This window comes from Lagenorhynchus albirostris, chromosome 5, assembly GCF_949774975.1.
Source record: "Lagenorhynchus albirostris chromosome 5, mLagAlb1.1, whole genome shotgun sequence".
NCBI lineage: Eukaryota > Metazoa > Chordata > Mammalia > Artiodactyla > Delphinidae > Lagenorhynchus > Lagenorhynchus albirostris.
This window is the reverse complement of record NC_083099.1, coordinates 97,872,098-97,890,678: the sequence shown is the minus strand read 5'-3', so window position 1 is coordinate 97,890,678 and position 18,581 is coordinate 97,872,098. Positions and strand designations below refer to the sequence as shown.

The 18,581-nt window shown below is 39.8% G+C and overlaps 1 protein-coding gene and 1 long non-coding RNA gene across 4 annotated transcripts in view; one reads left to right on the top strand and one right to left on the bottom strand.

Annotated features, from left to right (window-relative positions):
- TOMM70 (translocase of outer mitochondrial membrane 70) overlaps nucleotides 1–12,014 on the bottom strand; it is a 44,791-nt gene extending 32,777 nt beyond the window's left edge. The window contains exon 1 of one of the 3 annotated variants that reach the window (XM_060150692.1): nucleotides 11,537–12,014. In XM_060150692.1, coding sequence (XP_060006675.1) covers nucleotides 11,537–11,863 — 327 coding nt within the window. In that variant the 5' untranslated portion in view covers nucleotides 11,864–12,014. The remainder of the gene's footprint in view (nucleotides 1–11,536) is intronic. The other 2 variants (XM_060150691.1, XM_060150690.1) reach the window with 2 other exon arrangements.
- Nucleotides 12,015–12,134: 120 nt separating this feature from the next.
- Nucleotides 12,135–18,373, top strand: LOC132520634 (uncharacterized). Its single transcript, XR_009540588.1, has 3 exons — nucleotides 12,135–12,880; nucleotides 17,549–17,652; nucleotides 18,006–18,373. It is a non-coding gene; the product is annotated as an uncharacterized LOC132520634 (long non-coding RNA).
- The last annotated feature ends 208 nt before the right edge of the window (nucleotides 18,374–18,581 follow it).

Here is an 18,581-nt window from a genome sequence, read left to right as displayed (position 1 = left end):
ATAACAGAGGAGCAAATTAACAAGAAGAAGGCAGAGCCAAGGAAATCTGCCAGAATGCAACAAGAACAGAGGACAGGGAGGTGAGAAATTTGGAGGAAAAGTTAGATGATATGGAGTATAAATACCAAAGTTCCAATATCTATCTGAATTTTAGAAGGAAAGGCATAAAAAGGAGTGTTTTAAGAAAATATTAGAAAAATTTCTGGAGTTGAAAAACAAAGACACACATTTTTAGACATATCATGGTGAAATTTCACAGTAAAAATCCTTAAAGTTTTTAGGTGGAAAAAACCCAGATTACCTACAAAGAAAAAAAGAACCAAACTGGGGTCATACTGTCACCAACGTTAGGTATTTAAAAACAATGAAGCAACAACTTTAAAGTCCTGAAGAAATATTATCTTGAACTTAAAATCTTATACCTAGCTAAATTAGCATTTAAGGTTGAACACAAGAACAGAAACAGAGGTGTACAACTTCCTTACCACTAAAAATAAACCCCAAAGCAGTGGAGATGATTAATAAAACAAAAAGCAGGAAGGAGAGGGTAAAGGAAGAAACAAAAAAGCGGAGTACCTATGGCAGGAATCATTAAACATGTCAATAATAACAATAAATGTGAATAGGTTAAATCTCCCTATTATAAATAAACTATCTATCTACCTACCTACCTATTTATTTATTATTTTTGGCTGCATTGGGTCTTTGTTGCTGCACGCAGGCTTTTCTCTGGTTGCGGCGAGCAGGGGCTACTCTTCGCTGCCGTGCGTGGGCCTCTCACTGCAGTGGCTTCTCTTGTTGCAGAGCATGGGCTCTAGGCACGCAGGCTCAGGAGTTGTGGCTCGCGGGCTTAGTTGCTCCGCGGCATATGGGATCTTCCTGGACCAGGGCTTGAACCCACGTCCCCTACATTGGCAGGCGGATTCTCAACCACTGAGCCACCAGGGAAGCCCAAATTATTTAAAATAAAAAATAACCACATGCTACCTATAAGGCATGACCTAAAACAAAATGACAGGTCAAAAAAGAATGTAAAAGTTACAGAATGTAAAAAAGAATGTAAAAACGTTACAGAATGCAAATACTTGCAAAGAAGAAGGCAGTATCAGACAAAAAGGCAGTATGAGACAAAATACCATTCACATGCCTCAGATGGAGCACTTCTGTGGGCAATTTTATTGATAAAAGATACAATCTGCCAAGAAAACATCATTACCACAAACCTTTGTATGCCTAATAAAACTTCAAAATAGTGAAACAATTACTTTTGATGTTAAATACAAAAACAAGAAAAACATTATTTCATTTCTTGTAAAAAGTTTACAATGTTTCTAAGTCATTGAGAACATAGCTAATACACAATCTAATAAGCTAGGGACTGCTGATAGAGAAAATAATGTATCAAATGCCTGTGAGAAGTATGTTCGGCTACAAACATATTGAAAATCTATTTAGTATTTTTACTAAAGATTTTCAGATTAAATAAAAAGAACGTTCTTTGGACAGAGTAATGACCTTGTTTCATTAACACAAACAGGCAATGAACTCTTTCCTGTCTACTGGAAGTTTAAGGCTACAGGATGTCACACAGACTACAAGGAGAAGCAGTCATGGTAAAGGCAGACAAGTTAAAAGAACAGAGAGAAAACTGGATATGTATACAAGGCTTCCTCTCCTTAGAAAGATGGATACTTTCAATTTTTATTCAGCAAGGTCTAAATCAACCTAAAACCAACCAAGAGAATCTTTCAATTACCCATTTCCCTCCATTCAGTCAAGTTTTACAATAGATTCCCTTTAAAAAGTATTATAAATTCCTAGGGGCTTTCCTGGTGGCACAGTGGTTAAGAATCCACCTGCCAATGTAGGAGACACGGGTTCGAGCCCTGGTCCGGGAAGATCTCACACGCCGCGGAGCAACTAAGCCCATGCGCCACAACTACTGAGCCTGTGCTCTAGAGCCCGCGAGCCACAACGATTGAGCCTGCGTGCCACAACTACTGAGCCCACACACCTAGAGCCCATGCTCTATAACAAGAGAAGCCACTGCAATGAGAAGCCCATGCACCGCAACGAAGAACAGACCCCGCTTGCTGCAACTAGAGAAAGCCCGTGTGCAGCAACGAAGACCCAACGCAGCCAAAAATAAATAAATAAAATTTAAAAAATTATTATAAATTCATCATCACCTAAGGCCTAAATCAGAACCTGCTTAATTTCCTTTCCTTACTGTACTGGAAAAAAAAAAAGATGCTATGACATTGAGTGAAAAAGGATCAAATTACATAGGTAAATCACCAAATGGCAAATTTTCTCCCACTGTCACTGCAGAGCGCTACCAAACCATGTTTGGGGAGAACAATATCTCAGTTAACCTCCCTATCACCTTCTGCTCATTGCACCCCGCCCCCACCACCACATTACTTTCTGTCCAACTGCTTCCCTTCATTAACAAAAATGCAGAGAAAGAATGGCATTACAACAGGGACAGTACAGAAAAGCTGATTATTTTGGCCCACCGGTAAAATTTAGGACAAAAAGCTACTTAGCACAATGCCAGCTTATCAATCAACACCAGCATTCTGCTGTGTCAGGAATTAGACATTATTTTCACAAGCTTTGAGGCCAATACCAGGTAGAAATCAAAATAAATGCACTGGAGGAAAAAGTTTAAATTAGAAAATATACAACTACCAATTCTTTATAATATAAGGGATTTTTTTTTTTTTGCGGTACGCAGGCTTCTCACTGTTGCAGCCTCTCCCGTTGCGGAGCACAGGCTCCAGACGCCCAGGCTCAGCGGCCATGGCTCACGGGCCTAGCCGCTCCGTGGCATGTGGGATCTTCCCGGACCGGGGCAGGAACCCGTGTCCCCTGCATCGGCAGGCGGACTCTCAACTACTGCGCCACCAGGGAAGCCCAATATAAGGGATTTTATTTCCAACTCTCAGGAATCCTTTGCACTGCTTTTCAGTCACTTTCTCCCCCACTCAGTCTACCTTCTCAAGTTATAATAAGAACTTTTGGAATTAAAGGTTGAAGTTGGAAAATAAGCCCAAAGACAATTTTGAAAGCATATTTCATAAATGAGAAATGAAGACATACAGCTCTAGAATGTAATGGGAACACCCTGAAATGCTATTATCTTTTCATGTGGTCTATTTTCATATCTAAAAGCTACTAAGGAGATTTAAAAGACTATCAAGACATTATGTTACTGGAAATCACTCTTGGTTTTGGTAACCTTTTTAAGGTTCCGAACATTCCACAATATTTTACATTAAAATTCTGTGAAAATGCATCTTTCTCTTACTTTTCTTACAACAAATTAGTTTCTGATTGATCTGAAAGATCTTCTTAAGTAAGCTGGACCATATCATTTCCTGCTTAAAACTTTCCAGTAACTTCCCACTGCTATTGCCTACACATAAGCCTCCAAACTCCCGTTACTCCACTCCTGCCACTCCAGCTTCCCACATGTAACTTTGGTGGATTCAAAAAGTACTAATCTCTTCCTCAAAGAAAACAGTTTGAAAAGATTAGGTACTGAAAAGATCAGGTACTATGTACTCAATTTCCACAGGCATAAATTGAAACTTTGTGAATACTGGTAAGAATACAGACAGATTTTAAAAAAGAAAAGACATTCACTTCTGCCTAGTATGTCACACAATCAAAGTATTATTTAAAACAATCTATTAGATAACTTAGCTTTTTTTCCATCCAGGATTTGAATAAGTTTCATCTCTTCTGTCCAGCAGAGTCAATTCCATGACTCCATGTGATTCTGCTAAGTGAATTCAAAAAATATGTGGAGCTGAAACTTGTATAGAATCCTGACATTAATGCATGAAGCAAAAATCAATTGTCAAAATTACTCTTGAAAATTCTTCAGAAGAGTAACACACTGTAAATGCAAGGTAGGTGCTATTATTATCCCCATTTTACACATAAAGCAACTGAGGCCCAGAGAGATCAAGAAGCTTGCCCAAGGCAAGATTCAAACAAGCAATCTGACTCCACATTGCCTAAACTTTACTTCTATACTGCATGGATTGTCATCCACACTTTATGAAAAATGAATATCATCAGAATCACATCCAGACTCATACTCTGGAACTGAAACAAAGGAAACAGTTCAGGTATTATATCTTGCTCACTATTGACCCCAGAGCAAAAGGACAAAGAGAATCATCAGCATAATTAGGTCTTTTTCTTTTTGCCAAGCAAGTGTAACTGATTTCATTTTAGTTAAAAGCACATTTGATGTGACTCCACTGTACAACGATCATCAGGATAGTCTTTATCCTGAAGGAACTCTAGAGATAGTGCAGGATACAAACAAGTGAACTGGCAGCGTCTCAAAAGAACTACTGCTGATCAAACACTGAAACCCCAATTCACATTAAGAAAATGTACATTAGGTGATTAGAAACTTGTGTAGCTAATAACTAGAAAATTTTTAGTTCAAAGAGTAGCAACTGCATATATACACACACTTACATACAAACTATGTGGGTAAAACATAAGGATTAGGAACAAATAAGTAATAAATCTAAAAGGAAACAATGAGAAACATAGTAAATACTATGTCTTCTCTCTCTACTACAAACACTGCTGAAACTTGTCAAAGAAACAAAACATAGGAACCTGCCCTCCACCTCCTGCAGAAGCAAATCTACTATGGAAAACAAGTTACATTTAAACACCAAAGCAACAAAGTATTGATACAATCCCCATAAATTTATTAGAATACAAAGTTAGAAAACAATCAGGGTTTGAACCATCAGTCAAGGCTACTTCAGTGAAGGTTACTTAGAACAATCTGCTCTGGAACGAAAATGACTAACAAATGAGTCAGGAAAATACTCCAAGGAGGAAAAACAACGCCAAAAGGGTTATTCAACACACAGACACAGAAGAAATTCAGGAGACCAGAAAGGGAGCTCTAAAACAAGTCCTGCGATGGTAATATGACTATGCTACAGACGGCTTTCAATGACATGAATTTGGTAATAAGGAATCAATGTAAATTCTTAGCGAGTATTTATAAAATATTACTCTGATGATCACACACATATAGTCACTAAAAGGAAATGAGCTAGAATCAGGTACATTAATCCATGTGTAAGAAAATACAATATGTACAGTAATCTCCCCTTTATCTATAGGGGATACATTCAAAGACCTCCAGTGAATGCCTGAAATTGTGAATAGTACTGAAACCTATATATACATTTTTTCCTATATATAAGTACCAAGGATAAAGTTTAATTTATACATTAGGCACTATAAGAGATTCATAACAATAACTAATAATAAAATCGAACAATTATAACAATACACTATAATAAAATTATGTGAATGTGGTCTCTTTCTCAAAATATTGTACAAATTTAATGCCTTTTCCATCTTAACTAAACACACACTGTGGCTTTAACTTTTGCAGTTTGAGTGTGACAGCAAAACTAGCACAGATTTCTTTCCTTCTTCACAGTTCAGAAATAGATTTATTCTCACCATAGATCTTAGCAACCTCACCATATGATTATTTTTCCTTTCCCTTTAAGTCAAGCACATTCACCTTTTCACTGAAAAGAAGCAGTTTAACGGCTTCTCTAGCGTATCTGAATTGCCAGCATCACTACTCTTGTGCTTTGGGTATTAAGTAAAATAAGGGTTACTAGTACAAGAGTCAATCTGATAGCTACGAAGTGACTAATGGGCAGGATATGCTGGACAAAGGGATGATTCACATCCAGGGTAGGATGGAGTGGGACTGTGTATTGCTACTCAGAGTGGTGCACAATTTAAAATTTATGAGTTGTTTATTTCTGGAATTTTCCATTTAATATTTTCAGACCACCGTTTACTGTGGATAACTGAAACTACAGAAAGCTGAGACCGGGTAAGAGGGAACTACTATATTACTTATCACCATAATTACACATTTACATCCAGTTAAAATATACATGAGGTGGTTCCATGTTTCTCTTAAATGGTTTTATTCCCTTAAACTTACCAAATTCCAAAGGCATATTTTAAAATTTGGATCCCAACTTTACAGAAGTAGCAATCAACTCTGGAACACTTACCTCATGAGAAACAATCTTTCAGTATTTAATTGACCAATTGTTACTTTTATAAGAATCAAATCTAGGATAAAAGATACCTAAGATATTAAAAGTCCTTTCCCATATTATGTCCTGAAATTTAAAAATCTACAACCACCCCACCTACTAAATTGTAACACAGAGAACTCTTTACCTAAGAAGAATCTACTTGTAACAATGCTGCTTCCAGGGCTTCCCAGGTGGCGCAGTGGTTTAGAATCCGCCTGCCAATGCAGGGGACACGGGTTCAAGCCCTGGTCCGGGAAGATTTCACATGCCGCAGAGCAACTAAGCCCTTGAACCACAACTGTTGAGCCTGTGCTCTAGAGCCCGAGAGCCACAACTACTGAGCCCGCGCGCCGCAACTACTGAAGCTTGCATGCCTAGAGCCCATGCTCTGCAACAAGAGAAGTCACCGCAATGAGAAGCCCGTGCACCACAACGAAGACCCAACGCAGCCAAAAATAAAAAAAATAAATTTATATTAAAAAAAAGAATGCTGCTTCTGAAGGATTATGGTTGTAGTTCATACAAAAATCACGATTTATAAAAAGAATGTCTAAATGAGGTTTACGACTATTAAACCAATTTCTAGGATAAACTGGTAGAATACAAGTGAAAAGCTGTAAATTTTGAAAAAGTATTCAGTTTGTGGGAATTTTTTAAAAATGTCAAATGATGAAGCTTCATCAGTTAATTCACTCAACACCTGCTATGTGCCAGTTTCTGAAAAACGGTGAGAAAGATAGAGCCAGTCCCAGCCTTCACAGAGTCAAGAGTTTAGTAGGAAAGACATGAATAAATGACTCTAGTACCATGTGGTAAGTGCTGTGGAAGAGAAAAATTCAGTGTTATGTAATCACATAACGGTATGCTTAGGTAGAAGTGTTTCAGAAAAGGTGAAATTACCTACATGTTGTGACTTGAAGGATGAGAAGGTAGGGGTATTGGGCATTGTTACAGAACATCCAAAGGCAAGAAACAAGTGGCAAGAGATGAAGACAAGAGGTAAGCAGGATCAAGATGACAGAGGGTCTTAAATCATGATGAATTTGAACTTTACCTCGGTGAGCCGTGAACAGACCACTTAACAGTTCTAAGCATGGGACTGTTAGGATTTACTCTAGCACGGACAAAATGGATTGGAGGAAGACACTAATGAGAGTATCAGTTATTCAGTCAAGAAATAGCAGTGGGAATGGAGGAGTAGTCAGATATTTAAGAAGTAGAATTTTCTGGGCTTCCCTGGTGGTGCAGTGGTTGGGAGTCCGCCTGCTGATGCAGGGGACATGGGTTCATGCCCCAGTCCGGGAGGATCCCACATGCCATGGAGCAGCTGGGCCCGTGAGCCATGGCCGCTGAGCCTGCACGTCTGGAGCCCGTGCTCCGCAACAGGAGAGGCCACAACAGTGAGAGGCCCACATACTGCAAAAAAAAAAAAAAAAAAGGAAGTAGAATTTTCTCAACATGTTTCTAGATTGGATGTGGAGAACATGGAAAGAATAGAAAGTTAGGGATGATATCCAAGTTTCTGGCTTGGGAAACTAGTTAGATGACACACATTAAATGATAAGGAATAGTCTCAGGAGAAACAGGAGTCTGGTGTGAAACACTTGTAAGGTAATGAGGTCTTTAATTTCCTTTAAATCTGGGCCTTTTGAGAGGTCTGGGCTATAAACAAGAAATTAGGGGGCCATCAGTATATAAGTGTTAAGTGAAGCTTCTGGAGGGCAAGCAAGCATCCAGTGAAGGTATGGAATATAAGAATGCCTATGACAGAACAATGAAGGTCACCAAAAGAGGCAGAGAAAAGAGCCTGGAAAGGAGACTGAGAGGAATCAGCAAAGAGAGGTATCAGGAAGTTTTAAAAAAAGCAAAGAAAATCAGGACAACATAGTGCCTCAGAAGCCAAAGGAAAAATTATGAAATTAAGAGAAGACAATGTGAAATATTGCAAAGCATCAAGTAAGATAAAGACTGAAAGGTGTTCTCTAGACTTAATTATATAAGAATGTCACTAGTGACCCTGATTTAAAAAAAAAAAATAGAAACAGATCATTGAGGGGGAAGAACTATTTCATTTCAACCATGACTGATAACAGCAGGTTACTCAGTTTTTGACCCCTTTATTAAAATGTTTAGGTACATCTCTCCCTTCCTATTCTAAAGGACTGACTTAGTGGTTCCTAAACATTTCCTGTTGGGATAACTCTTGTGTAACATTGAAAAAACTTGAACACTAGAATAACTGCTTTTTAAAATCATCAAATTAAAAACAATTGGATAAAACACTACTATAAAGTCAATAATAAATACATGCACATTAGAAAAAAAAATCACAGGGACTTCCCTGGTGGTGCAGTGGTTAAGAATCTGCCTGCCAATTCAGGGGACATGGGTTTGAGCCCTAGTCTGGGAAGATCCCACATGTCGTGGAGCAATTAAGCCCATGTGCCACAACTACTGCACTTGCACTCTAGAGCCCATGAGCCACAGCTACTGAGCCTGTGTGCCACAACTACTGAAGCCCAGGTGCCTAGAACCTGTGCTCTGCAACAAGAGAAGCCACCGCAGTGAGAAGCCCGCACACCGCAACAAAGAGTGGCCCCCGCTTGCTGCAACTGAGAGCCCATGCGCAGCAACTAAGAACCAATGCAGCCCAAAATATATTAGAATAAAAAAAATCACAGGTTGCTTGAAAAAAGAAATACCTAAGACATTTGTGCAACCAGATACCATGCTTGGTGTATATGTGGGCATGATGCTCCCCTGTGATAACTCTGGTCCAAAGACTGAGAAGTCCTGTGGATTAGATGATTGGCAAAGAACCTTACCAACTTTGAAAAATCTGTAATTCTCAAGTTTTCAAAATAAATTACTAAAGCAAAATGGCACATCATGGTAGATTTTATAATGGCCCGAAGTAGAATATGATTTAATACTTTACCTCTATCTCACACACTATCAACTGTAATTAGATGCCTCTCTGGTGAAATCCTAAAATCCCCATTAATTAAACAAAAATATGAATTTTTGCTTTTGCTTTACAAGTATATGCTATCCTAGAAAAAAAAATAATTTGATACAGCCTGCTTGCACGTGAATATCTCAAACCCAATAGACAGAAGCCCAGTTATTTTATAAGTTCATTTTTACATTAAGGCAAACATAAGCCAACAGACAATAACCACTGATTTTCCACTTTATTCACTGATATTGAACCCTGAACTGACAATATTTGTCCATTCCTTCATTGCCTTAAAAATTATAGCTATTGCTCAGGTGGAGAAAGAACAGTCAGAGCATCAGGATTCTGCCAGTTTTTCCATCAGTTCAAACAAATGCTTTCTTGTTTACAAAACCCACTGAGGTTGACAATTTAAAGGTGCTATGCAAATATAAAGTAATTTCTCCAACCACAGATAATAATAAATTACAATTTGTGGTCAGTTATATTTAGGTAGTCTAATAATAACTCTGAGGACTATAAAAAAGACAAAAAAGTCTTTCAGTATTTATTGGTCACCATCAGCTAAAATACAAATTTCCATTAAAAAAATGGCAAAGACATTCTTACTGTTGCTTTACTAAAGGATCATCTAGTAACCCAAAGCAAGACTACAGGTACCACCCCACAAATTCCACAAGAACAGTATATGCAAGTGTTCTGCTCAGTTTTATTTTGGGTCAAAAGGAATCATTTTAAAGCAGTTCAAGTTACAAAGAATTCAATGTTAAAGTCTAATTTTTAGTGGCAGTCAGGTCAATTTAAAAAAATGTTCTGATAAAACTACAATACACCATGAAATTTAAAAATTATCAGTGTTGACCTAGACAATGCTGAAAAGCTGAAAATGGGATTTAAGGAAATCTAAAATCTGAAAGACAGTTTGCTGAATTCTATCAAATACCAAACAGGTGAGGTGGGGTAGTATTTGAAACTGCAATGAAATATCAAAACCTTGTTTCTTTTATAGAAATTATCTTTATTTTTGTTGATTATTATAGAACAGAGAACTTTTATGTATTTTTCATTCACCTACTATTCTTCTGTGATTAAAATAAGCAAATGAAATAGGAAATGACCAGAGAATTTCATAAATATGAAAACAACAAGACAAATGATGACTAATTCAAAGAAATCACCTTGATTACCACTCTCATTAATAGCACTCAGAATCACCAATTTTTAGGGCTGGAAGAAATATAAGAGATCCAATATTTTAATTCTCTTATTCTACAGGGATGATACTAACATCGAAGAGATAAAATGACTTTCTCAAGGTAACCATGTTGGAGAGCCCAATATAAAGCACACTTCTCCTGGTTCTCACAATCCATGGGTTCTTCCAGCATACCTGCACTGCATGCATTTTCTTTTTAAAGCAGTATCTTACTCTCCCATTAGAAAGACTATTTGGCTCTCTCAGGGCCTAGCACAACGCCAGAGATATAGGATGCACTAAACTAAGGTAGTTTGCTTCCACATCAGAACTTCCTTTAAAATTAATTTGACTATCTTAGTAAAAACATGTCTTCAGTCTGAATAATATAATGTGGAAATAACTTGCAAATGTACATAATTGGGAGTTTTTTGACCAAAGGTTATTGTGAACTCTGATTTACTCCGTAACCGCCAATGTACAATCTCAGACTCAGATAAAATCCTCCACCTCACGTCATCTCACCCCAGTATTGTTAAATGCAGCCAGGCCAATTCCCCCCACAGCTGTCAGATTCCAGAAGGATTTAATAGTTCAACAAAGCCATACAAAGCAGTTAATTCACCAGACACTCCGACGCTTGGCTTAACTGTATGTCAGGCTTGGTCATGTAAATTTCCAGGTAAAATTTAAAAATGAATTTAAGATGCTTCTACCCCAAAAGTTTAAGAACTCATGCTCACAGATGAAATAAATGCCACTGAACACCATTTTACTCTTGTCAACCAACAGTCACTGTATTTACCTATCCCCAACCCTAAAATACTTCAAAAAAGGGGATTCGCTTGTTATTAAAAGATTATTACTAATTAAGTCCTAGGCCTTAGACATGACCAAGGCAATTCACATCACAACGTACCGATAGTTAAGGGAATTTGGCTTCCTTCATTAGTTAGTTAAATACAATCATCACATTTGCAAATGTCCCCGTACCCACAACGCTAAGGATAAATGCTGTGTCACTGAGAAGAAAAGCAAATATTTTTCTGAAACCAAAAGGAAACTCTCAACGAATGTTGCTAACCTGTGCCCTCGGGTTACTCTATTCCCTATAAAGGCAGCCAGAACTGAGTTTCCCTAAACCCATGCGCTGCCTGTTGGCAGCTTCCGTCTGATGGGAAGCCCCCTGACGAGCACAACTCGTCAAGGAAAGGCTGCACCTGCCGGGTTCTACCTCCAGGGCTCGGGGCTGCTTCTCACCATTTCCAGGTGAGTACCGGGGCCCTCGGGGTGTCCGCTGCCCGGGGCCGGACTGGCCCTGCCCTCCGGGGTCTTCCGTTCACTGTTGCGCTTCAGGCCGCTGGCGTCGCCTCGGCCCCCGGTCTCCCGGCGCCGCCGCTGCCGGCTCCACAGGTACATGGCACCCGCGCCCAGCAGCAGGGGCGCCCCGACCGCCAGCGCCAGCTGCCATCGCGGCAGGCCCCCGGTGCCCGGGCCCGCAGTCGCACTGCCGCCGCCCACCCCACTCCCGGAGCCGGGAATAGCCGCTGCGACCACCGCCGCCTCCACAGGCTTAGAGGCGGCCATGACGAGGGTCCTCCGCCACCGCCTCCTTGCTGTTCACGGGCGCCACAGTCACCAGGCAGCGTGCGAAGAAAAACGGGAGGGAGGCAAGGACGGAAAGCACTGAGCGAACAAGCACGCTAGGCAGCAAGAGCGGACGACAGAAAAAGGCCAGAGGTCACCGGAAGCCCAAGGCATGCCGGGCCAGACCTGGCCGTCGTCTTTCCCTTCTCAACCAGGGAGGGAGGAGTGGGAAGGGAGGAGGAGTGGTGAATCACTTCCGGGTCAAGGTAAACTGGGCGTGCGGTGAAAGTCCCAGGCAGCCCTTTTTGTTTTCTTTCGTTCTGCTGCTGTTTGTGAGAGTAGCTTCCGGGATCTTGGGCCTCGGGTGGTAGTCGATGCCGTACCCTACGCCTTCAATAAAGAAGGGCAGAGGGCTCCCTGGTATAACGAAGCGGAAGAGGGGCGCACATACGGCGGGTTTTTGGTGCTCGGGGGAGCAGAGGAAGAGGCTCTGAAACTGCGCTAAGAATGGGCGGGAGTAGCAGAAGAGTTCTGAAAATTATTGGCTGGCAGGAGTGGTGGGCGGGGCGTAGGCCGAGCTGCCTCGTTTATTGGTGGAATTTGGACCCCTGGTTTTCTCGTTACTGCCACGTTGACGCTACTTAGAGCCCGGCGGTGTTAGCTCCGTTGTCTGTGCTCGTGTCCTCGGAAACCAACGGATTGGAAGGACTTTTAAAAATATGGGAGGAAAGAGCCAAAAGCTGAAGATAGCTCGCTGTATCACCGATCTTCTTAGCTCTACCATGGCCAGATTTTAGTTTGGACGAATTTGAGGTTATTGGGGGCAACAGCAGGTGGCACAAATCAGGCTCGGTGGAAACGGGCAGATACAGGTTGGCTCCAGTTGAAACGGCTTGAACGGCGTCCCTGCGACTCACCGTCTGCGCCAATTACGAAAGCGATGACGTCTGTGTGTTGTTATGAGGTTCTCGAACTGAGTGGGTAGAAATGCGAAGACCTAGAGTTCCCACCTTTCTTGTACGTATTTGTGTCATACCGGATTCCGCTTGACACCTCGCTCCCTGGAGCATCCGCGGCCTCGCCAGTGCTGTGTTCCGCACACTGTCATGCCGTTTTGCACTAGATGTCTCAGCCCTCTTGCCACATCTCAAGTAGAAATGTCAATTCATAGCTTTTATGTATCTAATAGCTTTGTCAAATCCTTTCCTCATGTTCTGCACCAGACCTCTTAAAATACAAAAATTTCCCTTGCAAGAAATTCTTTAGAATTCTTTTTTTTTTTTTTTTTTTTGCGGTACGCGGGCCTCTCACTGTTGTGGCCTCTCCCGCTGCGGAGCACAGGCTCCGGATGCGCAGGCTCCGGACGCGCAGGCTCAGCGGCCATGGCTCACGGGCCCAGCCGCTCCGCGGCACGTGGTATCTTCCCGGGCCGGAGCACGAACCCGTGTCCCCTGCATTGGCAGGCGGACTCTCAACCACTGCGCCACCAGGGAAGCCCCTGTTTAGAATTCTTGGTAGAAAATACTAAACAAGAAATTGTTTAGTATTTTCAGGAATAAAAGACAAGTATTAATAGAAAATCAGAATCCAGAACTATGGCTCCCCATTTCAGATATACTGATTTGCAGACCCTCATATTAAAAATTTACAAATAATGATTTTGCTTTTGGGTACAACAGGATTTTCAACATCACTATAGCGGTGCATAAAAATCGAGAGGAAATAATTTATTAAACGGCACTAAAATAGACTTAATGGCTTAATTAGAAAGCTTCAGCGTCATTGCTTTTCTCTTGCTTCATGTGGGTTCCTATGAGTAAATTGCTTTCGGGCTGTAGGGTTCCTTAGCAACAGGCTAAAAAGATGAGCTAAAAATAATAGCAATAGAATTGGTTTGATCAAATAGTGATTGTTGCAGGCAATGACTTCTCTCCCTTCCTGATTCCCAACCCCCAAAGGCAAATCTGCTGTTCTTAATGTAATTTTTCCCTTGCCTTTTCAGAACAGAGTTAGGATTTTTCTTTCTAAAAATTTCAATTTTTCTGCAGCCTCAGGGGATTGTAGAATGCTAGTAATTACAAACTACCGGTAGGAACTGAAACATATAAAGTTTTTAAAGAAACTTTATTTATTGGAAAAGGTAATAGATTGTTATTGTTAAAATTCAAAAGTTACTGTGAAAAGTCTCCTTAAAACCCTGTTCCCCAGCCACCCAGTTCCCTCCAAAGGCAATGTTAGAGTTCCTTGAAACATTTTGTTTAATTAGCAATTATTTATCTAAAGGGTTGGTTTTCTTTTTAAGATTGGCATGTATATGAATTTGTCCTTGTTACTTTTATACTTCGTTAAACATCTAATTTCCATTCCCTAGTCTATTGATCTTTTTTCTCCCATTTTCTCCACCATTTTCTAATTGATTATAGTATAGAACTGAGTAAAAGTGTCACTACCTCTGTGACCTCACTGACCTGATGCATAAATTTCTAAGCTGTGAATACTGAAAACAAGTTATATTAAAGATTTAATTAGATGATATTTAAGGTCTTTTTAGTGTAATGTTTGTTACAAAATAGTAGACACTCAAGGCTTAGTTCTGTTTTTCTAAATTTTAAAGGAGAGAAGTAAAAAAATTGTCTCTTTTTTTTAAGTTGAAGTTTTATATATGTGAACATAGATATTTTCTTGCTAGATTAATGGAAGTCAATAGAATAAGCTTTCTTCACTTTTCTGGTCTGTGTCTTAGGAGGCATTTGAATGAGGCTGAACATCTAATGGCCTAGGATGCAGAACACCTGAGTTCTTATTCTAGCTTTTAATACTACTAAGCTATGGGTGTGAATGGGCACCTGCTTTCTCTATAATGTGACCAGTAGATGAGATGATTCCTAAAGCTTCTCATAGCTTTAAAATTGTATGATTCTATCCCCTCAATTGTCATCGCTACATCAAAGCCTTTTTTGATTGGTAGAGTTAGTGGATAGCTGGTTGGTTGATTGGTAGCCAAGCCTTCCAGTGAGTCCACAAACATGCTTATCTTAGGCACATACATACACAGCTTGATTCTCTTTCAGTTCTTCCTTAGGTTTACATTCTTTCTCTTTTTCTTCACTGAAAAGTTACTTGAAAGAATTGTTTATACTTGTTACCTCTACCTATTTATCACCAATTTCATCCAAAATCTCTTATAATCTAGTTTCTAACTTTTTTACTAGTCTGAAACTGCTTTAAGAGTCACAAGTTATTGTTTGTTTTTAGCTTTCATATGCTTTTATTGGAGCACTTAATACCATGGGTCATTCTGTACTTGAATGGCTTTCAGGAGACTAAATTCTCCCCTTTCTTCTACTCTGATGAATCTCTAGGTACATACTGTCCAATAGAACTTTCTGTGATGTTGGAAATGTTTTATAACTCTGATATTCAATATGGTAGACACTTGAAATATAGCTAGTACGACTAATTAAATTTTTCATTTTAATTTAAATTGATTTAAGTCCCTTCATGTGGCTAATGGCTACCATATTGGACAGTGCACCTCTAGATCTTCCTCAAGTAGGAGAATCCATAAAAATATATCCTCTTCTTTCTCTTCATTTGTAATCAAAGTACATCTCATTGTTTCAGGTACCATATCTCTGCAGATAATCTTTATCTTCACATCTCCTGGTATGACTTATCTTTTCACCTGTAGCCCTGTAATTTCCTACTGTTTATTGAGCAGCTTTGCCTGGATGCCTCATTTAAAAAATATATAACACATTGTCCTCCCTCCTCATTCTCTTCCTTTGTATAATCCTTTCTTCTCATAATACTACTATTACCTTGCTGGTTACCCATACTTGAAACCTTAGACCTTTTTGAACCTTTCTTTTTTCCAACTCTATCTACCCAAGTACAAGTAAATGTACCAATATACACATACATAAACACAAAATCAGCTGTGAAGTCTTGATGATTCTTTGTAATATCTTTTTAATATTTTTCTTCCTTTTCATGCCCCCTGCCACGTCCCAGTTCAAATATGTGAAAACACTTAAAAGCATGTCTGACACATAGTAGGTGCTCAATAAATAGTTTCTTCTCTTCTTTTCTCTCTTTTTTCCATTTCATTCATCTTTCCTGAATGCTGTATTAGCTTCCCCACCTGTAGTGCCTCTCTTCTATGTGTCACTTTGCACCTTGATACTAGATTATTCTTCCCAAAGCATAACTCCAATTTCATTCTTTTTTTCTTTCTTTCTTTATTTGGTTACGCCAGGTCTTAGTTGCGGCAGGCGGGCTCCTTAGTTGTGGCATGCGAACTCTTAGTTGAGGCATGCATGTGGGATCTAGTTTGCGGACCAGGGATCAAACCCAGGCCTTTCATTGGGAATGCAGAGTCTTATCCACTGTGCCACCAGAGTCCCTCCAATTTCATTTTTGAGCTCAAAGACTTTTAGACTCACTCTACTTCCTATAAATGTCTCTGCCCACCCCCACATCCTTTCTTACACTTTGTCTTTTTCCTTGGTCCACATTCTTAGCAGTTATCAGTGTTTGAAATTATTTATTTATGTGACCCCACAATAGGACATAAGCTCCATGAGGATAGAAACTTTGTTCACTTTGTACTCCCAGAGCCCAGAAGGTATTCAGTGTAATGGTTGATTTTATGTGTCAACTTGGCCACGAGGAACCCAGGTATTTGGTCAAACATTATTCTGGGTGTGTCTGTGAGGGTTGGTTGTTGTTTTTGTTTTGTTTTGTTTTTTTGTTTGTATGTTTTTCTGATGAGATTAACATTCGAATCAATCCTACTGAGTGAAGCAGATTGCCTTCCCTAAAGTGAGTGGCCATAATCAGTTGAAGGCCTGAATAGAACAAAAAGATTGACCCTTCCTTGTGTAAGAGGGAACTTCAACTGTCTGACTACTTTGAGCTGGGACATTGATCTTTTCCTGCCTTTGGACTTGAACGGAAGCATTGGCTCTTTTTGGGTCTTGAGCTTGCCAGCTTTCACACTGGTATTTACACCCAGGTCTCTTGAGTCTCTGGTTGTAGACTGCAGATCGTGGGACTTCTCAGCCTCTATAATTGCATGAGTCTGTTCCTTTTATAAATTTCTGTATAAATTTCTGGTTCTGTTTTTCTGGAGAACCCTAAGTAATACCAATACATTTTGGTACTAGGAATAGAGTACTGCTGTAACAAATACCAAAAAATGTGAATGTGGCTTTGGAATTGTGTGATGGGTAGAGGCTGGAAGAATTCTGAAGCCCATGCTAGAAAAAGCCGAGATTGCTGTGAAGAAACTGTTGATAGGTATAAGGACATTAAAGATGATTCTGGTGAGGGCTCAGAAAGAAAAGAGGCAAGCAGGAGACAAAGCTTCCACCTTACAGAAATACATGAATAGTCATGAACAGAATGTTGGTGGAAATATGGATGATAAAGGCCATTCCAGTGACAACTCAGATGGAAATGAGGGAAAGGTTATTGGAAATTGGAGGAAAGAAATCCTCGTAATAAAGTGTCAAAAAACTTGACTGAATTGTGTTGTACATGAATTAGGGGTGAGAAGGACATCAATTTGTGGGGGCTGGGGGCCTCATTCCCTGTACCAAAACTTGTGTTAGTCTACTAGGACTACTATAAACAAACACCATAGACTGGTTGGCTTAACTAACAGAAATTTATTTCTTACAGTTCTGTAAGGTGGGAAGTCCAAGATCAAGGTTCTGGACAGTTAGCTTTCTGGTGAGGGCTCTATTCCTGGCTTGCAGACGGCTGCCTTCTCACTGTGTCCTCAGGTGATTTTCTTTTTTTTTTTTCCTCACCAGAGGGGAGAGAGAGCTGCAAGCTCTTTAGGGTCTCCTCGTATAAGGGCACTAATCCCAGTGGACCAGGGTCCTACCCTCATGACCTCATCAAAAATATTCAGTGTATAGCAGGCACACAATATAGTAGGCACTCAATAAAGATTTTTTAAAGTAAACTATATTAAAGGGTATCAAAGAAGGAAAAAGTGGCATTCAAGATTGAATAGGTAGAATGCACCTTAAAACAATATTGAGTGTCTGCTATATGCAGGCTTTCCTTTAAAAACCTAAAATACTTTTTCTGGAACTTTCTAAAGCATATCACTTTTCTACTTGTTTTATAGAATTACATTTGTCCTACCTCATCGACTGGACTATAAGCATCCCAGGTCAGGATCTGTGTCTGATTTATCTTGTGTCTTCTACAGTGCCTGTTCTAATGCTGTATGTCAAAACAAGGGAATATGTTTTCTCTCTTTGTATTGGACTATACAGAAGTTTATGTTTCTTTTTCACAGTTACCACATTGCCATAATTATTTGTTCTCATGTGTGCTCCCCATACTCAATTTTGAGCGTCTGAAGGGTAGGGACCATGTTCTAGTCATCTTTGTACTCCCACATCTATTACGGGGCTGGGCATATAATGGGTATTTGTTAACATTTATTTATCTACCCAACATGATACCCGAAATGTGGTCAATGCTGAATAAAGAGTTGATGAAGTATTTGACAGTTTCCTGACTACGGCTTTATCTCCATTCCTGTTGCCAGCATTAATAGTCTGGTGCCACCACTGCCGTCCAATATCACTGGTATCAGCTGAGAAATCAACTCAGTTGCTGCTACTGCTGCCATCACCAGAAATAGTCTGCTTGCATCACCACCATCATCACAGTTACTTGTTCCCAGTACTAAGCA